General features: G+C 41.2%; 1 protein-coding gene across 2 annotated transcripts in view; it reads right to left on the bottom strand.

The window, feature by feature from the left end:
• The window catches only part of LOC138761213 (2-methoxy-6-polyprenyl-1,4-benzoquinol methylase, mitochondrial-like), a 41696-nt gene that overhangs the window by 7870 nt on the left and 10251 nt on the right, over positions 1-23575 (bottom strand). For both annotated transcript variants that reach the window (XR_011356194.1, XM_069932975.1), the window contains exons 3-6: positions 14894-15121; positions 13279-13385; positions 12937-13025; positions 1258-1369 (exon numbers count right to left, since the gene is read on the bottom strand). Coding sequence is in view for 1 of the 2 variants with exons in the window: in XM_069932975.1 (XP_069789076.1) it covers positions 1258-1369; positions 12937-13025; positions 13279-13385; positions 14894-15121 (536 nt within the window). In the remaining variant the exon portion in view is untranslated. The remainder of the gene's footprint in view (positions 1-1257; positions 1370-12936; positions 13026-13278; positions 13386-14893; positions 15122-23575) is intronic.

The raw sequence follows: 23575 nt of genomic DNA, 5'->3' as shown, positions 1-23575 counted from the left end.
GCTTTGGTCACCTAACTTCAAGAAAGATAGGAATAAGATTGAAAGAATGCAGAGAAAGTTTAGTAGGATATTGCTAAGACTTCAGGAACTGAGTTACAGGGAAAGATTAAACAAGTTAGGACTTTATTTCCTGGAGCATAGAAAAATGAGGGGAGATTTGATAGAGGCATACAAAATTATGAGAGGTATTAAATGCAAGAAGGCTCTTTCCACTAAGGTTAGGTGAGTTACAAACCAGAGGCCATGGGTCAAGGGTGAAATCAGAAAAGTTTAGGGGGAACATGAGGAGGAACTTCTTCACACAAAGAATAGTGGGAGTGTGGAATGAGCTGCCAGCGGAAGTGGTGAATGCAGTCTCATTTTTAACATTTAGGGAGAATTTGGACAGGTACATGAATGGGAGTGGTATGGAGGGCTATGGATTGGGTGCAGATCAATGGGACTAGGCAGAATAATAGTTTGGGACAGACTAGAAGGTCTGAAGAGCCTGTTTTCTGTTCTGTAATGTTCTGTACTAAAACTCATCTGGAAACTGTGCACAACAGTTGTACAGTATTGAAAAGGTAGAAAATGTGCCAGTAGTGCACAATGCTGACACTCCCACCTCAGAGTTAAAAAGATGTGCCTTTTAATGTTTCCTCCAGAGAAGTTAGTGGAGAGGTAGCACTGCACTGAGGGTATTGTTATTCAGATAAGAAGATAATTCTGCTTTAAATAGCATATATAAAATATTCTGTGGCACCAAAGAATAGGGAGGACTGAGGATCCCTCAACCTACAGATTATCTAGTCGTTCCATCACTGCTTTAAGACCCTATTGAGGCCAAACTGGGTGACACATTTACATTGATATACCATTGAGATCATGTATCTTAACTTCTCTGGCTGTCATAATAGCTTGGGCTGTCACATTGGTGAAATATGCAACATAAATTTGACCTCTTGTTCATAAAAAGCAGTGTAATGGCCTACAAGTAACTCAGGATAAAATGCAAGCAACAGTTAAATAGCAATATTTCTAACTTTGAACAGTCAGTCTCAATCCTCCAATGAAGTTTGCTCAAGGCCAGTATCATCTAACAAGTTGTAAAATAAAATTGAACCGCAATTATTGTTAGATTTAAATAGTCAGGCATCAAGTAATATTTTACTTGGATCTACTCACTAGTCATTGTTTCCAAAATCCATTGCAAATCAAGCAGGTGAATTCTAATATTTGACTATGAAGAGTTTGACATACTCCATATGGTTACATTACCTGATCAGGAAAACGCTGGATACTTTCCACCAGGTACTGGTAGGACTTCCAGTCTGCAGCAATGACCTCACCCAGCACAGGTATCACTTGAAAACTGTACAAATTGTAAAGCCTGGGCAAAAGAGAAAGAGTACAAGTCAAAAGGTATGACTTTTGGAAAATATTTGATGAGGCAGGACTGGTTTGTCTGGTGAGTGGATGAAACTATGGACCAGGTGAACCCAAGGTTTGATCTAAGGGCTCCACCAAGTTACATGATCTCAGTTTATGCAGATGGAAAAGAGGGAAAATATATCAGAAAAGTTGGAGCATGAAAAATTACAATGTGTGGCTAAAGTGCCTGATGACATTCAGAATGATCAAAACATTTGAGGGCAGTTAAACAATGGTAGAAAAAAATCAATTTGTTCTGAAGAGAAAGACGAACTTGAATAAGGAGACAGGGTTCATTGATGCACCTAAGTTATACGGAGAACATATTCATACAATATGAACCCATACTCAATTTTTCACAAAAGGCACTGGCAAGAAGCAAGAGATTCTATGGGAAAAGGAACCAATTTATTGTTTGATTTTAAGTCAGTTGAGATCCAATTCCATGTCATGTAATGAAATAATTAGTGAAGATTGACAAGAACCTTTCCTCCACCATCTCCAACAGTACCAGAGCACCACAGAGCTGTGTTCTAAGCCCCCTGCTCTACTCACTTTACACCTACGACTGTGCAGCTTGGTACAACAATAACACGATCTATGAATTCGCTGATGATACCACAGTAGTGGGTTGTATAGATGAAGGGATGAGTCAGCATAGAGGATGGAGATTGAAAACTTGGCTGAATTGTGCACCAATAACAACCTTGCACTCAATGTCACCAAAACTAAGGAGCTTCAGAAAACGAAAGCCAGAGGTATACAATCCAGCAATCATTGGGGGAAATCAGAGTTGGAGAGGGTGAGAAAATTTAGGTTCTTGGGAGTCACTATCTCGGAGAAAAGAAACCAATGGCATCGTGAAGAAAGCATGTCACCGCATCTACTTCCTCAGGAGTTTGTGGAGGTTTGGTATGACACTAGAAATCCTGGAAAATTTCTACAGAGGTATGGTGGAAAGCGTGCTGACTTGCTGCATCACGGTCCGGTATGGGAACACCGATACCCCTGAGCGTTAAGGCCTCCAAAGGATAGTGGATACAGCCCAGGACATCACAAGTAAAATCCTCCCCACTATTGAGTACTCTACAGGAAATGCTGCTGTTGGAGGACAGCAAAGTCCCACACATGCTCTGTTCTCGCTGCTGCCATCAGGAAAGAGGTATAGGTGCCACAAGACTCACACCACTAGGTTCAGAAACAGCTGCTACCCTGCCACCATCAGACTCAAGGTCAAAGTCAGAGACTCATTTAAAGACTCTTGTGCACTTTATCTTCTTTTGTTCTCTCTGTATTGCAGTCGATTTACATTCGTTATCTGTTTACAGTACTTTTATTTGTTTACATGTTCATGATGTGTACAATTTATTTTTTAACTACCAGTTAGTTGTAATTCTGCTGCGCCCGCAGGAGAAAGGAATCTCGGGGTTGTATGTGATATTATGTATGTACTCTGACAATACATTCTGAAATCTGACTCTGAAAATCAGGAACTTCTCACCTGAATTTCAAACATTGGAATTTAAAATGTAGTAAAATACCATAAGCAAAGCTTAGACGTTCATGTAACTTTCTGACATCCTTAAATTTAATTTACGTGGCTATTGATTTCAAATAGGCATCCAGGGACACTCGACTGGAGATTATTAGGAGCACTTCATTTAGTTGGTCTGAATCTATGGAGAAATGTTCTGTCTGAGCTACATCAGCTGCAGCACAATAAATTTCCCCAATTACTCACACATCTAACCCATTTAAAAATGTCAACAAAAGATGGAGAAGCATAGCATATTTCATGAGATGAAATGGGTATCAGCATATTTGTATCCTCACATCCACATCTGAACTTGGTGTTACTGATGTAAAGGGGTAATCTTGTGTCACAGAATAATACTGATCAACTGGTAAGTTGGACAGTGGAACGATAGATGGAATTAATCCTATTAGTTCTGAAGTGATGCATTTTAGGTTTAATAAGCATAGGACATACGTAACGGTCGGAGCCATGGGAATGCACAAGTCCAGGGAAGTGACTGGACTCTGGACGAAAAATCAGAACAATTGAAAATTCATTAGGTCAAGGTACAAGTTGATATTTCAGATCAAGACCCCATATCACGATTGAGAGGGAATTGTCTACTTGTACAAGGGAGGAGTGGGCTGGTAGGTGATTGGTGGAACCAGATGAAGAGGAGAGGAGATGGGAAAGGTGAAGGAGAGAAGAAAACTAGGTGAAGAGCATCAATGAATGAAGAGTTTAAAGCCAGATAGCTAATTATAATCCACAGTCTTGCTCATTGTAGTTTCTCAGATACATAAAACTAACAAGTATAATTTACCAGATACCACAAAGAAAAAAGTAATAAATATAAAATGAAGAGAAAAAAAAAAAATCAAAATAATCACAGTTGGTCAGTTGTGAAGAAAAATGTGCAGTATCAGTAGTGTCTTGGAATAGTTTTATAGTTAGAATAGTACAGGGAAGTTTAAGAGCCCGAAGGCAATTGGGGAAAAAACCTGTTCTTGAACCTAGAGGTGTCAGTCTTCAAACTCCTATACTTTATGCCTAAAGATGGTAGTGAAAAGAGAGCATGCCCAGGGTGATAGCAGTCTTTTATTAAAATTGTCAAAATAATTGGAATGAAGGAGAGCACTGGAGAGAATATTTGTGAGAGAATAGAATCAAATATGTCGTAAATGATATTGATAGCATCTCAAGAAAGGTTGATGAATGTAAGTAATTCACAGTTGATCTAAATGAAGAGCAATAAAGAGTTGGTAAAAAATGCTGGAACTGTGAGATGTAGAACAGAGAATGCTCATCATTTATGAATGGAGAATTACTGAGTTCATTATTTCAGAAGTGACCAGTTCTGAAACAAACTGGCAAGACTATTACATTTGTCTCTCACTTCACAGATGCTGCTCAACTGCTCAGCAGTTCCAATATTTTGCTGTTATTTTAGATTTCCAGTAGTGATAGTTTTATTTTTCAATTTTCCCCCGGTGATAATCATTCACAATCATATAACAATTACAGCACGGAAACAGGCCATTTTGGCCCTTCTAGTCCGTATCAAACCAAGTATTCTCCTCTAATCCCACCTACCTGCACCTTGCCCATAACCCTCCAATCCCTTCCCGTCCATATACCGATCCAATTTTTCCTTAAATGACAAAATTGACCATGCCACCACCACTTCTGCTGGAAGCTCATTCCACACAGCCACCACTCTGAGTACAGAAGTTCCCCCTCATTTTACTTCTAAACTTTTGCCCCTTAACTCATGACCTCTTGTGTCAATCTCTCCTACTCTCAATGGAAAAATCCTCCACATCAACTCTATCTATCCCACTCAAAACCTTAAATACATCTATCAAATCCCCTCTCAACCTTCTACGCTCCAAAGAGTAAAGACCTAATTTGCTCAATCTTTCTTTGTAATCTAGATGCTGAAACCCAGGTAACATTTTTGTGTATCTTCTCTGCACTCTCTCTACCTTGTTGATATCCTTCCTATAATTCAGTGACCAGAACTGCACACAGTACTGTTGTTCTGACTTATGTGGGTCCCACAGGTTAAGAACCAGACCAAAGTTGATGTACAAAGCACACGTTTATTTCGAGGATGCAAACGGGACAACAGGTCATTATGTTTGTAATGGAGGATTTAGACCATGCTTTTGCTTATGTCTGCTGATTCTTAGATTATTCTCAAAGTAGGTTGCTGATACCCAGCCTTGCATAAGCAAAAGCACGGTCAAAACATATTGATACCCAGGATACATTCATCAGTGGCAGCCACCAGGGCATGTAATCATACAGGGGAAGGGCCATCACCCACCGTGGCACGGACTTTTATTTCCTTTGCCAGGGTGATCACTCCTCCTATCCCCTCTATTTGAAATGTCGGTCCAGTCCAGAGGTTGGGGTTACCAGGAATCACCGAGTGCTCCGCACCGGTATCAACCAAGCCAAAATATTGGCGGTCATTACCCCCACCCCAATGGATTGTTAACGATATGTAGGGCCGCGGGTCACCGTGTATCCGCCGTATCTCAATGGAATAGAGACAGGAATCCCGCCCGCACCCTCATGCCTTAGTAGGGTTCGGGGGCTTCCAGGACCACATGCCACTATTATCCATAAGAACCTTTTTAACCAATTGTTGTATCTCATCACGGGTAACTGGAGCAAGAAAAGCTGGCTCGATAGGAGCAGCAGTGGGAGCAGAAGGCACAGCTGGGCCAGGAGGACTCAGCAGCTGGGGATGATGTTCCCCTGCCTTCCTCTTATAAAGGACTGCAGTAGGTTTCCCATCAATATCACTTTTAGGTACGCCTAACTTTAACAAGGTTAGAAAAAGGTCCTTTCTTGTTGGTCCGTTATTAGCAGCAGTCCCTCCCCTTTCATCCTGTTTGTCTGATTTAACCTGGGCTGAATGTGAGTGGATTTTACCTCCCAATTCTAATTCTCGAAACCCAGATAAGGTGTTCACCACCTCAAACACAGGGTGCCCAATTAGTGGACTAGTTACGGACAGAACCAGTCACTGTATAGTGGGTTGGGCGGAACGAGCCAATCTGGTATGCATTCTGGCAGTGAATGTCTCTTCATCAGGGCTTCCCCCCATGTACCCACAACCTCAAACGCCCTGCATACAAGGCAGAGACCAGGGCCTGTTGACAAATTACTGCTACCATCGATGCTTTGCAAGAACAAGGGGTAGTGAGGCCTGCAACGTCGCCCTTTAATAGCCCTGTTTGGCTGGTCCAGAAGCCGGATGGCTCCTGGAAAATGACAGTTGATTATCATTTTTTGAACAAATATGCCCCACCACTTGCTTTGGCAGTTCTGGACATTGTTACCCTTATTGAAAACATTGCTACTGGGAACTCGGGAACATGGTATGCTGTCATTGATCTTGCTAACGCCTTCTTCAGTATTCATATAGCTGAGGTCTCACAGGATAAGTTCACCTTTACCTGGAAGGGGCGCCAGTATACCTTCACCCGCCTCCCTCAGGGAGAATAGTACATTCTCCCACTATTTGCCACAGCTTAATTGCCTGTGATTTGGAGGCGGTGCCAGTATCGCCTTCTCTCTCGATTCACCATTATATTGAGGATGTGATGATCCAAGGGGCCACGGAGGAGATGGTGCAGGAAGGTATGGAGAGTGTCCAAGATACCCTGATGCAAAGAAGGTGGGCCATTAACCCCGCCAAGGTACAGGGCCCATCCCATACGGTTATTTTCCTTGGAATTCAGTGGCATGCTGGAGAACAGGTGGTTCCTGATAAAGTTCGCAATAAGATCACAGTCTTGGCCACTCCTACTAGCAAAAAAGAGACCCAGCGTTTCCTCAGTTATTCCACACTTGGCATTGCTTTTACGTCCTCTATACAAGATTACCCGAAAGAAAGTAGACTTTTTATGGGGTAACGATCAGGAAAGGGCATTCCAGTTCACCAAGCAGGCTATTCTTCAGGCCCTGCCCATTGCTCCCCGCGTCCCAGATACCCCCTACGAACTACAGGTCTCCGTTATTGATGATGTGGCCTCTTGGAGCCTCTGGCAGAAACAAGAGGGCCGTCAAGTCCCGCTGGACTTCTGGTCACGAATCATGCCCGAGGATGCCACTCGTTATTTCTGCTTTTGAAAAGTTACTGGCTTGTTACTGGGCCCTGCTGGAGACGGAAAGAATGACAGGTGATGCAGATGTTCAGTTGCGACCTGCACTTCCAATAATGAACTGGGTCCTGGCTAATGACGCTAATCTAAAGATCGGGCAGGCTCAAGTCTTCTATTGTTAAATGGAAGTGGTATATTCAAAGTTGTGCGACCAGAGGACCTGAAGGGGTGGGCCGCATACATGAACAGGTGGCTGATCTTCTGTCTCATCATGAGGACATTGAACCCGCCTTGCCCCCTCCCTTACCCCCTTCACCAGTTCAGTGGGGTTAACCAAATGATTCGCTCACTCCAGCAGAACAAGAGGACGCCTGGTTTACTGAAGGTAGCAGCCGATGGGTGCAAAGAAAGCAGAAGTGGAAGCCGGTGGCTTACCATCCCAGGTTGGGAACTCACTTATTGGAGGAGGGGGATGGTGGCTTCAGCCAGTATGCGGAGTTGAAGGCAGTCACTTTACCACTAGACCCCCATGATCACTCTCTCACCTGTTTACTGATTCCTGGGCTGTGGCTAATGGACTAGTGGTATGGATGCCTGATTGGCAAAAGAATAACTGGCTGATACATGACTGCCCAGTATGGGGCAAACAGTTGTGGCAGCTGTTGTGGAATGCTTCCCACCATCTTGAGATAATCATATATCACGTTGACGCCCATACCAATGCGACGACGAACATGGCACAACATAATGAAGTAGCAGATCAGCTTGCCACCATCAGCCGCGCCGATACCGTCCCCCTGGCTCGATGGGAACGCGAACAGAGTGGCCATTTGGGGGAGAAGGGATCAGCTACGTGGGCCTGTACACATGCCTTACCCGTCCATCAAGATGATGTCCACATGGTCGTGCGTACATGCCCAGCATGTCAGCTTGTGAAGTCCCGCTCCGTTCCTCCTGGTCTGCATGGCCGAATAAGACAGGGAGCTCACTCAGCTGCGGTCTGGCAAATTGATTACATAGGCCCCATGCCAGACTGTACGGGTAAACGTTACGTCCTAGTAATGCTTGACACCTTTTCGGGCCTGGTTTTTGCTTTTCCCACCAAGACGGCTGGCACTTTCCAAGGACTAAACCATTTAATTTCTCGTTATTATGTACCAGAGGAGATTCAGTCTGATAATGGCTTACACTTCCCCGGAAAGGCAATCTGTGATTGGGCAACTGACAACAGTATCTTATGGGTCCACCATATTCCTTATTACCCGCAGGCTGCCGGGTTAGTTGAACGAATGAACGGCTTACTGAAGGAACAAATTCATTTGTTAATACCACTGGGGACCCTGAAGGGGTGGTGCTATGTGCTGCAGCAGGCAGTCGACAATTTGAATCATCACCCTTTAAAGGGAGGTACACCTTTCCACCGACTTCTTCACGCTCCTGAATTACAGCCTATTCCAGAGGAAAAACAGTCATTGCCCCTGATTCCCGAGCCAGAGAATGCCAGACGAAAGGTATGGGTGGCACCACCAGGTAGTGTCCCTTTCCAGGGTAACACTCGGTGGGTAGCTATTGAGGGACAGGATGATTTAGTTTGTTTAAATATTGAACGCTTATGGCATCATGAGTGACATATGTCAGGCTTCTTTGTTCCAGCTTCTCCGTCTTGCGCTCCTGCTGATCTGGCTTAACAGCTGCTTTGGTGCCAGCAATTGGATTTGTAATGTCAAGGACGTTCCGAGGGAGTTGCCCCTGGGGGACATGGCCCAATGTATCCACTAATATATCTCATATTGTTCAGCATGTTTCAAAATCTGTTTGTGAGCTCCAGCATCTGGGTATTGTGGCCCACAAGGATAGTTTGAGCCTTGATTGGAATCCTTTTTCATGGTTAACTGGTACATTTGGGGGATTGGGCCACAATATTCTCCGTTGGTTGCTCGCATTATTGCGATTATTATAGTTTTGGTTTCTCTTTTTCGCTCCTTCTGTACTCAAATGCTTGTAAGGTCTCGCAAGTGACTGACTGTGACCAAGGGGTGGAATGTAATGGAGGATTTAGACCATGCTTTTGTTTTTGTAAGGTTGAGTATCAGTAACGTACATTGAGAATAATGTAGGAATCAGCAGGCATAAGCTAAGTTCCACCAAGGGGCCCAGAGATGCAGTTATCTGACAAAAAGACATCTGGTACTAAGAACGTTTAATCTTCCTGCTTGTTAGTATATTGGTCACAGATTGTCAGACAGCGACCTAACCTTGAAGCAAAATAAACCATTGTATTCAACTTGATAAGCTAGAAAGTTGTGTTATTCGAGAGAAGCCTAGGCATGCTAGCTTGCTCGCTTATCTTTCTTTTTGTGCTGGGAATAGGTGCTTGGGTAAGCAGTTTTTGGGTAATATAAGCCACGGTCCCGCTACTGAAGTTTCAGACTTTCCGAGAGGTGGCAACATCTCTCAGCGAGAAGAAGAACTTTTAGAGTCCAGCCAACGTCCCGGTTGAGGGAGGTGGAGAAGCTGCTACCGGCGCCCTGACAACCTACTACAAGTGTGCAGTCGTTGCCTCGCCTCGGCAGTTGGGACCAGTCCAGGGGTTGATAAGCATAATTGGAAAGGGCTTGCATATTGTCGTTTGATATCAGCTTTAGAATTTGTAATAAAGATTTATATAAACTGAAGTGCTCTCGGCGTGTGTGTCTATTTTCTTTCAGTTGCTCAAACACTGTGACCAATCTAAAATGAACAAAGTGAGAGGTACAAGTTTACCCAGGACAATTGGTGTAAACGGGACAACAGGTCATTATGTTAGGCAAACCTCTACACACATAATACGCAAGGGGTAAATATACACCGGATAATGAGGGAGGAACCGACAGAGACTGGGGGAAATTACATGAACATAACATTCAACAATCAAGATCAAGGTGATACTACGTGCCCCCACCCGTTGACCAGTACGGACACTGTTCTTGCTACCTGGCCTCAAGACTCACCCCAACCCAGTGTGAAAGGTGCTACTTACATGCCATGAGGAGTCCAAAGAGACAGAACAAAGGGACACATGGTCCTTTATGGTTCTGCAGGCACTACTGGGGGTGCCAATTACTCGGGGCAGTCTGGGTCCCGTTGACTACTGTTGCCAACAGCTCGAAGCCAAGTGCAGGGGCTCAACAGGGCTCAGCTGAGGTGATTCACCTGGGTCAATGATTGAGGTGGGCCAATCACAAGGATCACAGTGATGGCTTGGGGTGAGTCTTTGACCTTGATTAGCAGGTAGTGTCCTCTGAACAGGAGCACAGCAGCGCCACCAGGTGGTGGACACTGCCTCTCAATTACAAGTACTCTAAATTTAGCTTCACCAATGCCTTGAACAGTCTCAAAATAATTTACCTACTCCTGTATTCTATGCATTGATTTATAAAGGCCAGCATATTAAAAGCCTTCTTCGCCACCCTATCCACATGAGATTCTACCTTCAGGGAACAATGCACCATTATTCCTAGATATTTCTGCTCCACTCTATTCCTCAATGCCCTCCCATTTACTATATACATCCTGTTTAGATTATTCCTACCAAAACGAAACACCTCACATTTATCAGCATTAAACTCCATCTACCATCTTTCAGCCCAGTCTTCTAAGCAGTCCAAATCCCTCTGGAAACTTTGAAAACCTTCTTCATTGTCCACAATTCCACCTATTTTAGTATCATTTGCATATTTACTAATCCAATTTATCACCCCATCATCCATATCATTAATGTATATGACAAACAGCAATGGATCCAATACAGATCCCTGAGGCATACCACTTATCACTGGCCTCCAGTCTGACAAACGACTCCATGGTATCTCCCTTCCAGCCACTGCTGAATCAACTTAACTATCTTAAAATTAATATCTAACGACTGAACCTTCCTAACTAACCTTCCATGTGGACGGAACCTTATTGAAGGCCTTGCTGAAGCCCATATAGACAACATCCACTGCTCTACCCTCATCAACATTCCTAGTCACCTCTTCAAAAAAATTCAACAAGATTGATCAAACATGACCTTCCTCGCACAAATCTGTGTTGAGTGTTCAGGATCAGATCCTGCCTCTCCAGATACTTACATATACTATCTCTAAGAACGCTCTCCATTAATCTACCTACCATAGACATCAAACTTACAAGCCGATAATAGCTCGGCTTGCTCCTCGAACCCTTTTTAAACAATGGAACCACATGTGCAATATGCCAATCCTCTGGCACTAGACCCATCTCTAATGACTTTTGAAAAAATCACTGCCAGAGCCTCTGCTATTTCCTAACCAACTTCTCTCAAGGTCCTGGGGAAAATCCTGTCAGGACCTGGAAACTTATCCAACTTTATATGCTTCAAAAGCTTCAGTACTTCCTCTTTCTTAATCACTATAGTCTCCATAATTACCCTCTTTGCTTCCTTTATCCTGCACAACTCAATATCCTTCTTAGTGAATAGTGAAAAAAAGAAATTGTTCAAGATCTACCCCATCTCTTTTGGCTCCACACACAGTTGTCTGCTCTGATTTTCTCAGGGACCAATTTTATTCCTTTTGCTATTAACATATCTGTAGAAACCTTTTGGATTTATTTTCACCCTGCTTGCTACAGCCACCTCGTACCTTCTTTTAGCTTTTCTAATTTCTTAAGATTCTCTTTACATTCAATGTATTCTCCAAACATCTCCTTTATTCCTTGTTTCTTATATTTTTTGTAGGTCTCCCTCTTTTTACGAACCAAGATTCCAATATCCCTTGAAAACTATGGCTCTCTCAAACTTTTGACCCTGTCTTTTAACCTAACAGGAACATAAAGATTTTGTACCCTCAAAATCTCATCTTTAAAAGACCTCCATTTCTCTACTACATCCTGCCCATAAAACAAATCGTCCCAATCCACTCTTTGTAAATCTTTCGCATCTCCTCAAATCTAGCTTACCGGCCTCCCCTCCCCCCATCAAAAACCTCAACCCTAGGGCCTGACCTATCCCTTTCCAATAATTACATTGAAGCTAATGGCATTATGATCAAAGTGCCACCCAATACATTCCTCCGTCATCTGACCTATCTCATTCCCCAACAGTAGATCCAACACTGCCCCTTCCCTAGTTGGTACTTCTAAGTATTGCTGTAAAAAAACTATTCTGCACACATTTTACAAACTCCAATCCATCCATCCCTTTCATAGAATGGATTTCCCAATCTATATTTGGAAAATTTAAATCTCCCACAATCACAACCCTGTGCTTATTACAAATATCTGCTATCTCCCTACAAATTTGCTCCTTGAGTTTTTGTTCCCCATTAAGTGGTCTATAATACTCCTATAAGTGTGACTACCCCTTTCCCATTCCTGAATTTGCACCCAAATAGCCTTCTATGGGCCCTCTAATCTATCCTGCCTAACCACCGCTGTAATATTTTTTCTGACAAGTAATGCAACACCACCCTCTCTTGCCCCTCCGATTCTATCATACCTAAAGCAACGAAATCCAGGAATAATTAGCTGCCAATCACATCCCTCCTGCAACCACGTTTCACTAATTGCTACCACGTCATACTGCCAAGTATCAATCCATAACCTCAGCTCATTCACCTTCTCCTAGCATTAAAATATATTAATTTCAGAGATTTCCCACTTCCGTTTGCCCCTATCTTTACAAACAACTCTAATGTTTTTATTTATCATCTTCGTACAGAGCATCTCCCTTCTCTATCACCTGCCTTTCCACCCTCAAACACTTACTACAAGTTTTCTTTGTTTGCAATCTTCTCTTTGCTGTTCTCTTCCATTTGGTTCCCTCCCCCCAACCATACTAGTTTAAAGTCTGAAGTTATTCCTCCTTCATTAATACCAAATCACTATAACTACCTGGAAATGATTGGATTCTGCACTTTGCTGAATTCCAAGCAGAGGAATCTTCCACCTGGCTTCAAAACCCGATAGGCCTCTTGCAGTACCTGATGAGGGGAAGAAAATGAAAAGATATTGATATTAGTTTTTTCCAACAGATACTCTTCTGCAGCATCAGCGTAGGTCGAAGGAGCTTCAACAGGAAATTTGAATGCAGAGATATTGTTTTTAAAAGATGGAAATAAACATAACTCTAAAACAGTATGTAGCATTTTCACTACATTGAGAAAATGAATTAAGGAAAGGAGTAAAGGGAAGCTTCCTCAGCAGAAATGATCACAAAACTTTTCAGGTACTCACATGATCAATGTGTGTAACATTTCTAATTCCAAAGGCAATTGTATAAACATCAAACTTGTCATCGTCAAATGGTAATTCTTCAGCGTTTCCCACCACCCAGGACAAGCCTGAAAACACAACCAAAGGACAAGAACAGACATCACATCCTTAGAATCTTTAGACAAACATATTCCTTGCAACCGAATACTCCCATAAACAGCTCCCAGCAGAAAGGAGAAATCCGATCTCCACTTGATGTTGGATTTTGTATTTGGACACAAGCTTCGGCAGGACCAAGTTTATCTCATTCATGATCACAAGAATAATTTTAACAGAACAAAGATGCAAGAAACAGTCAGATATGTAGTGATGGGAGGGGAGAATTTTTGGGAAACGTAAATAAACTACCAAACATTCCAATCAAAATCACAAGTATTCACAAATGGAACATATTTTGAGTCAAACATAAATTTTTATCCAAGCTCTTCCTCCACACAACAAACATCTTTACACACCTTTAAATGGAGGAAAAAAGGCTACACATTTCACAAAGTAATCATAAATAGACATAGTGAGCAAAAGGAGATGCAACATAGGAAAATCAAAAGATGATCAGAAAATGTCTCGAAAAAAAGTAGAAAGAGATAAAGGCACCAGCAGAGATAAATGTTAACATTACAATGCTTGAATAAAGAGGCAAGTTGGAAAATGGAGGAATAGAATGGAGGCTGGATGGGATTACAGAAGGCAAGGTCATGGACACATTAAAATGACAGAACTTTTAATTGAAGGTTCTGAGATACGACACCTAATGTATGTTAGAGAGAAGAGCAATGATCATACATGTGGGACTTCCCTTTAATTTGTGGCAGAGGAATGTTATGAGGCCATGTAAGGAGTTGAAAACGTGACATGAATTTTGAGATAACGTTTTGCACAGCTGGATCCAATGCAAGGAACTTGGGTAGAGCCTGGATAAGGGCAGCAGAATTTTGAATAAATTGAATTTTATGGACGGTAGATGGCCATTCAGGTGTATATTAGAATGGCCAGAAAGTAAAGGCACGTGTGAAGCTTTCAGAAGCAGTGAAGCTGAGAGGAGGAGGAGAAAATGGCAACATAACTATACTGTGTTTGTGATGGGACAAATAGAAAGTCATCTCTTAATAAATCCCATCCTTGCCCAGGACAAACAAATGTCCTGGACAATTAGCACTTCTGTTTTTTTTCCCCATAAATGTTTGGCATAAAGGCACAACTATTCAAAATAACAAGTGTACAGAAAATCATTGCTGAATCAATCCTGACAAATTGAATATTATTTTGTCCACAGATCATTTGACATTTTGATGTCTAGAATGTTTTAGTAATAATTGAATATGGTAAACATCTGCAAATAAAATACAATTTTGTCTTGCTTATCTATAAATCACAAGAAATGGGAGTAAAATTAGGCTTTTTGCACTCTTATGTACAATAAATTAAATGATCCTCTGGGTGCAGAAGCAGAATTAATATTAAAGCTTTTAATCTCCCTTTAATCCACCCATATTGGGATAATTGTTTCTGGTATTCCATATTATCTTTTCACTTCACATCCATTGAGGGGAAATTATCAGATTTAAGTGCACATTACCTTTGGTATAGTTCAAATGTTCTGCTTTTTGTTTTCCAACTTTCAACATTTCTTTATTTATATCACATATAATTGCCTTTGATTCCAAATCTGAATTAGGTTCTTTTTGCTGTTGATAAGCATCACTGATTTGTTGCCACGAAGGACTCTGGTGAAGTTTCATTGCTTGCCGACTCTGTTTTTCCTGCTGTGACCTTACATAATCCATAAACCTGAAGGCAATATCTCCTAAAAAAATACAGAGCGAGTTCAGTTCTTTTATATCCTTCCCGATGTTTTAGCTGAAAAGTACATTTCACCATGAAGTAGAGCTATACAAACCAAGGAAGTCCCAGATCTTTAAATCATGCAGTGTTAAATGGTCTGCACCACAGTAATAATGCCACAGTAAGATTAAAATGGATGGGGAGCATGGTGGAGAGTGAAATATCAGTTATCAGTCATCCAACATTGATGTAGTTTCAGCAGCGACTATTGACCTGTTCATCTGTGAGGTTCCCTGAGTAAAAGGCTCCCTGGCATTCTTCAGTTTCACACGTGAAGGAAACAGACAAGGAAAAGCAGTCGACCCACCAAGAAATAACACTTCAGTAAGAGTTGGACTATCAGGCTAATTTAATTAACCAAATATAAAGTCATAACATATTTTACTCAGGACATTGATTCTACCTTGGAATTTAACTGCTCTTCATGTGAGGATATGTAGCATGCCAGGAAAATAGTAAAAATTTCTGGATGCCCAATCAAACAGGTTTAATGTTGACTGGAAATTAAAGGGTTAAAATTGCTATTATTTGAAATAAGTGCCAACATTAATACTCCTTGAATATACATACATACAGTAAAACCCCTGGTATCCAGCATCTATGGGGATTGGTAGATGCTGGATAAGTGTATTTTTCAGTTGCTTGAGACTTACTCTTTCAATGCCTAATTAAAACTTATCCTCTGTCTCATTTCTGCTCACCAGAAAAGTCTAATATACGGATTTTTTGGCTGGTTGCTTGAATTCTGGAAACCAGGGGTTGTACCCAAGAAAAGCATTATTAGGCCTTGAGTCTAAACAGTGAAGAAAATTTGACACCCCTTAATAGGTCTGAGATGCTAGCTGAATAAAATTAGAGCAACTAAAGAAAAAGCATCATTGATCTCAGTTGCCTACTGTATATCCATTCTGAGGGTGTGGGAAGGAAGCAAGGGAAGAGGGAAAAAAAACTGTCTGAATCAGTATCCCCTGCTGAAAAGGTACGGAAAACAATACGATACAAGCTTACATCCATGGATATGTAACCAATCAGACAATGTTCTCAAGGATAATTGCAAACTCATGCAGGAAAAATGTGAAACAAGCAGTGAGAGAAGTACATTACCTCTGAAGGTAGACATCAGAATTTGTTTAGAATTTAAAAAGGTGACAACATACGATACATTGCACACTTTCTTAATATGTTAAGGGTAAAAAGAATCAAACAGGAAGTTGATGGCACATGAAAGATAAAAAGTGGTAGAGGAAAAGTGGTAAGGAAATAAAGAGGGGAAAATGGGACAAATATGATTGCTTCCCTGTGAGCAATCATGAATCCAATTTTCCAAATGACCTCTTTCTGTGTTGTCATAAATACAACTTAAAATAGGATACATGTGGTTATACTAAATGCTGCAATGTAATGAATGTTCAACAACAGGGCATCTGAAAATCAATTGAATCACCTCTATCAGGCAACGAACAGATAATTGCCAACAACTTTGTTTTCTAAACAAAGAGTACAGATTCAAATTTCAAAGTAAAAATGTTGAGCACCAAGAAGATAATGTATAGTTTTGTTAGGTTTATTGTCCAGTAAGTCTGAGAATACTGCAGCTGGAGCATTTGCCCCATAAATCAGGAATAACAAATTCAAATGGTAAAAAACATACTTGAAATCAAAGATCTGGATATGTTGAGGTGTTAACTCTTCCTCTTTTCACAGATACTGTGACCTACTGTGTTTCCAACAAAACAAAAAGTCAAATTTACACCAAAAAAATCACCAGTTGTTGCCAATTTAATAAGAATGAAAATATCAAGGAATATAGCCTGACTAACTATATGCCTTGCATGTATATAGTTCGCAGAATACAGTAAAAATCCAATAACCTAGCATTTTGGTGATGCTAGATTAGCACATTTCCCACACTACTGGACTACTTATACTACAACATACTTATAATTCACTTCACATTTTGAAGATGCTGCACAGCATTTTTTTTTTTTTTAAATACAGGGGCCCCAATAAATACCAAGGTAACACATAAGCAAGCCCATTACCTGGTGAACCAGATACCCAACTGTCAGATTTCTGAACCAGTCAGATAGTAGATTATTGGTATTTCACTGTAAAATGCCATTAAGCAATTCATAGGAATGTGAGGCCATGGAAGGACTTGAGAACAAGTGGATGAATTTTAAAATGAAGATTTTACTCAACTGAATCTACTGTGGATCACTTTGCATAGTTAGAAGGAGACTGGACATGGGGAGCAAAATTTTGAATCAGGAGGTTCGTCAAGAACAAGTGGCTGGGGTTAAATGAACTGGTCAAACAACATTCAGAGGTAGAAATAGTCAATGTTTTGAGTTGGAAACCTTTCTCATCCATTCTAATTTTTTTTCCCTATCCCCTATCTTGAATGTAATAACTAACATGGTGTGCCTGCAGTAAAACGCTCTTGGAACTAAAGGCAAAATTTTTAAGTTGAGGTTATCATAATTCATCTGGGTAAAGAAGTTGGTCAAATAGTTTATTCAAACCATCCCCATTTTATTTCAGGTTAATACAAAAAAAAAATGATTATTTGTTTCTTTCAAAGTTAAATAATGCACAATCTATTGCTCATACAATGGCTTTATCCAGTTTATAAAAGTATTTGGAATCCCAAAAGCATGAAGATTCTCAAATTTTAAAAAATCCATTCCAATCGATCAAATGTTTTCTCTGTATCTAATGCTACTGCTATCACGGGAATCTTCAAATTTTGTACTATATTTACCAAACTTAAAAATTTAACTATGTTATCTGCTGGCTTTCTATTTTTAATAAAACCAGTTTGATCTAAATTTATTAATTTTGGCAAAAATTCAACTAGCCTATTAGCTAACAATTTCGATATAATTTTATAGTCTGTATTCAATAATGATATAGGTCTATATGAAGAAGGCTGTAAACAATCTTTCCCTTTTTTTGGAATTACAGTTATTAATGCTGTTTTAAAGATTCAGGTAGATCATAAACCTCTTTCATTTGACCTAATACCTCCATCAATACAGGTATTAATAGCACCTTAAACTCTTTATAAAATTCTGGTGGGAAACAGTCTTCATCTGACGCCTTATTATTCTGTAGAGACATTAGAGTCTCATAAACTTCTTTTTCTGAAAAATTCTCGGACAGTCTTATCTTTTTGCCCTCTTTTAACACCAGTAATTTACTTAGTCTCAAATAATCTCTTATTTTATTATCATTTCTCATAGACTCTGAATGATAAAGTTTAGCATAAAAGTCTTTAAAATTATCATTTATTTTCTGCATTTTGTTATTTGTCCTGATAGTTTCTTTGTACATTTACTGTTCTAGAAATCTATTCCATTCTTAATTGTTATGTTAAAACTTTATGGGCCCTTTCATCCAACTCGATACTTTTATCGTGTTCTCATTATATCTCTCTGTGATGAATCTGTGTCATGCTGTCAGTCTTTCGCTGTGCTTAGTCTGCTCTCCTGACACTGGACGTGTATGATCTCTACCACTAAAGACATACCCCTCATTCATTATTGTTTTACTGAGTTTCTACTAATAAAAGCCATGATTTCTGGTTAACTACCCAGCCTTCGGTTTCTTCATTTACTGGCACTTCAATTTTATTAGTAGAAATGGATGTAGCACTCACGCCAGAGCAGCTGATGATCGACCAGTCTGCCCCGAGGGACAGAGAAATCTTCAATCACTGGATTACTTGCTTCGATTATTACATGCCTTGGAACAACATGGTCGATGAGAGGATATAGTGGGGCCACCTGAATTCCTTTACTGGGTGAGATCCCTTTTGCGGTAACTTTATGAGCTGCGACTCTGGCTATAGCCCGGGAACGACTGACTATGTGGCACCACAGAATGTGGTACTTGCCCAGCAGCAGTTGCTGACTAGGCACCAGAAACCCAGGGAAAGTGATGCTTCCTATGCACTGGCTCTTGACTCGTTGGCAGACGAATGCGATGTCAAGGCAGTCAATGTGGAACAACACCGCAATGCTTTGAAGTTGGATGCTTTTGTCAACTGAATCGACACCAGTTACATCTGTCAGAAGCGATTAGAAACAGAGCTATGGCCAAGCAGTCACAGTAGCCAAAACACTGAGAAGGGCTACACAGTCCAGCGAAATACTGGAAACTGAAAAGGAAACACCCAGGAGTGCTGGAACCCAGAAGGGGATGAAGGGACAAACACCTGACAAATGTTACTTCTGTAATAAGAGCTGACACCCAGACAGAAGTGTCCGGCTCGATTTGCTACTTGCAGCTACTGTGGGAAACATGGCCACTTCGCTAAAGCATGTAGGGCGAAAAATATGAAGAAGAAAAGAAGACGACTGTGAAAGAGGGGATCTTCAGATGAGCCCACTGATTCGACTTCAAATGACGGAGAGGTAAGATCAACACAAAGTTCCCCTGTGCCAGCTCAATTGACTGTAAAGCTTGGGGGTTGTTACGGACTGGAACGGTCGACTATGAAGGGGGAGATGAATGGTGAGACTGTTGATTGCTTAATAGACTCTGGCAGCACTGACAGCTACATTCATGAAAAGGTTGTTAAAGTCTTAAATTTGCAGAGGTATCCAGTGAACCGACGGATATCTATGGCTTGTAGCGAACTTAAAAAAGACTATACGGGACAAGTGTAAAGTTACTCTGAACTTGCAGGGACATTGTCTCGCTGATATTTGGCTTTTCGTAATGCCTGATCTCTGCGCTCCTGTGTTACTAAGGTTGGATATTCAATCTCAGATGAAAAGTGTAATGTTAAATTTCGATGGGCCTCTACCCACCCTTACCATCCCCCCGCACTGGTTACTGCGGTCTGTCCACATTAAAGATCAAAGCTCCCTCCCTGTTCAGCAATCTATCACCTGAGTGTCGACCGATTGCCTCCAAGAGCCTTTCTTACAGCAAAGAAGACCGTGAGTTTATTGAGGCTGAGACTCAGAGACTACTTAAAGGAGGGGGTTGATTGAACCCAGCAGGAGTCTGTGGTGAGCCCAGGTGGTAGTGGTGAAAAAAAATCACACTAAGAAACGACTGGATATTGACTACATCCAGACAATTAACTGTTATATTAACTTGGACTCCTACCCACTGCCTTGCATTAAAGAAATGGTTAATCAGATAGCACAATACAAGGTGTACTCGACTATCGACCTTAAGGAGGCCTACCACCAAATTCCCATTAAAAAATGTGAACGACCCTATGTGGCGTTCGAAGCTAATGGGGGGGGGGGGGGGTTATACAAGTTTAGGAGGGTACCTTTTGGAGCCGCTAACGATGTTTCAGAGGGAGATGGATAAAATCATTAGCACGAACGAGTTACAGGGTACGTTCCCCTATCTGGATAATGTCACTATCTGTGGTAAGACCCAGACTGAATATGATGACAACCTAAAATTTCTAGCAACGGCCAAAGAACTCAACCTTACAATGAACGAGGATAAATGTGTTTTCAATACAACAGAACTACCCATTTTGGGCTACATTGTTCGCGAGGGCGAAATCCACCACGATCCTGAAAGAATGGCACCCCTTAAAAAGTTGCCACCCCCAGACTCCGCAAAAGCCCTTAAGAGGTGTATGGGATTCTTTTCCTACTACTGCAATACGCTACGAAAGCACGGCCCCTGTATGACACTAAATCTTTCCCTCTCTCTCCAGCAGCTCTGAAAGCTTTTGAGAGAATTAAAACTGATATTGCCAAAGCTGCATTCTTGTCCATCAATGAGGATGTCCCGTTCCAAGTGGAAACCGATACCTCAGATTGTGCTTTAGCAGGAACCCTTCATCAAAAGGGCAGACCAGTGGCATTTTTCTCCCGCACATTACGCAGACCTGAACTTAAACATTCGGCCATTGAAAAAGAAGCCCAGGCTATCATTGAAGCTGTTCGCTATTGGAGACACTTTCTAGCTGGTAGAAAATTCACCCTGGTTACTGATCAGAAATCTGTAGCTTACATATTTGATACTAAACACAAAAGTAAAATTAAAAACGACAAGATGACACGCTGGCGAATATAACTCTCAATTTACAATTATGAGATGCTGTACAGACCTGGCAAGTTAAATGATCCCTCCGACACATTGTCACAAGCTGCTGCTGGTGCTCAGCTTGAGGGACTAAAGGAGATCCCTAGCAGACTATGCCACCCGGGGCGGGGGGGGGTCACAAGATTCTTCCACTATACAAGGGCTAACAACCTTCCTTACTCCTTTGAAGTCAGAAAACTGACTAGGAGCTGCTCTGTTTGCACGGAATGCAAACCGCAGTATTTTAAAGCTCTGGGGGCCACTCTCATCAAAGTGATCCGACCTTTTGAAAGGATCAGTGTAGATTTTAAAGGGCCATTACCTTCTAACAACAAAAATGTGTTTTTCCTTAATGCAATCGACGAATATTCAAGGTTTCCCTTCACGATTCCCTGCTGTGACGTCTCAACGACGTTTGTCATTAAGACACTTGACAGAATCTTCAGTATTTTTGGCTTTTCCAGCTACATTCATACAGACAGGGGCTCAGCATTCATGACTGCAGAGCTGCGCCAAGCTCTATTACGCAAGGGGATTGCCACCAGCCACACCACGAGCTACAACCCCCAGGGCAATGGGTAGGTTGAAAGGGCTAATGCCACAGTCAGGAAGACTGTTAACCTCGCGTTAAAGACACATGATTACCCCGTTACTCGGTGGCAGGACATGCTGCCTGAAGCGCTACATTCTATTCGGTCCCTATTATGAACAGCAACAAATCAAACACCTCATGAACCTATGTTTACTTTTATAGGAAATCAAGGATTGTGATAGACTGGCCAGCCTGTCTATCTGAACCTGGAACCATGCTACTGAAGAGACACGCTCAGACGCGCAAAACGGACCCTCTAGTCCAGCCAGTTCAACTATTGCACACTAATCCCAAATATGCCCACATTAAGTTTCCAGACGGGAGCACAGACACAGTACCCCTAAGAGACCCAGCCCTGCCTGGGTGATCCTGAGAGGTTGGACGCACCACCCTACCCCTAGTAAACATTCAGATGGCCATGCTGAGGCCCCACTGCCTCACGCAGGTGATTCTGGAGCGGGTCCAGAAGTCCTCCCATTTCACACAACAGATCAGGGAACTGAATCAACACTGCCAGTTCCCAGGGTTGTCACTCCTGCAAAACCACCACCTGTTCCGATAAGGAGGTCTTCTCATATTCAAAAACCTGAGAGGCTCCACTATTCATAAACATCTCATTATATTCTGATTGCGCTGATAGTTGCTAGCCTTGTCTTGGCTATGTCAGTAAATTCTCAATGCCATTTATTCGACCGTTTTATGTTATGCTTACAGTAGAATTGCTTGTTCGCTTCATTGTTACTTTAGAAGCTGTTCTTTTAATATTAACCCAACTTCTGCTGGGGAGAGACTATGATGAATCTGTGTCATGCTGTCAGTCTTTTGCTGTGCTTAGTCTGCTCTCCTGACATTGGACGTGTATTATCTCTACCACTAAAGAAACTCCCCTTGGGGATAACTGTGTTTGCACCCATCATCATTCATTATTGTATTACTAAGTTTCTACTAATAAAAGCCATGATTTCTGGTTAACTACACAGCACTTCACTCTCTCCACTCTATAAGTCTGCACAGCATCAAATCTTAATTTCTTCAACTCTAACAATTTTCTCTTCCCATCATCTTTATGTACTTGAATTTCTTTCTCCAATTTTATTTCTTTATCTAACTGAGTTACTCTTTCATATATTCTTTCTTTATTTTTGAAGTATAACTTATTATTTGACCTCTCAAATATGCCTTCATTGAATCCCATAATACAAACTTACTCGCAACTGAATCCTTATTAGTTATATAGAAATTTTTTTTTATCTGTTACCTCATAAAATCACAAAATTCCATTTTCTTCGACAAAATAGTATTTAACCTATCTTTTGTTCTTCTTCCAATTAAATAGACAAAATTAAAGGCGAACGATCTGATAAAACTTCACTTGAAATTCCACTCTTTGTACTCTATATTGAAGTAGTGCAGAAATTAAAAACAGGATTCAGAATATATTCATCCCAAGAAGGAGAAAAGGCTCTAAGAAGAGAAAATGGCAGCTGTGGTTGACAAAGGAAATCAAGTGCAGTATCAGGTCCAAAAGAAATAGTACAAGATGGCAAAGCAGAGTGAGAGGTTAGAGGATTGGGAAGCCTTTAAAAAAACAACAGAGAGAAACTAAGAAAGTCATTTGGGAGGGGAAAATGATGTACAAGAGTAAATTGGCATGTAATATAAAAAAAATAGCAAAAGCTTCTTCAGTTATGTTAAAAGGAAGAAATTGGTTAGGGCCAAAATTGGGCCCTTAAAAATGGAGAAAGGTGAAATTATCAA

This window comes from Narcine bancroftii, chromosome 4, assembly GCF_036971445.1.
Source record: "Narcine bancroftii isolate sNarBan1 chromosome 4, sNarBan1.hap1, whole genome shotgun sequence".
NCBI lineage: Eukaryota > Metazoa > Chordata > Chondrichthyes > Torpediniformes > Narcinidae > Narcine > Narcine bancroftii.
The sequence above is the reverse complement of the archived record's forward strand: the minus strand, read 5'-3'. Positions and strand labels throughout refer to the sequence as shown.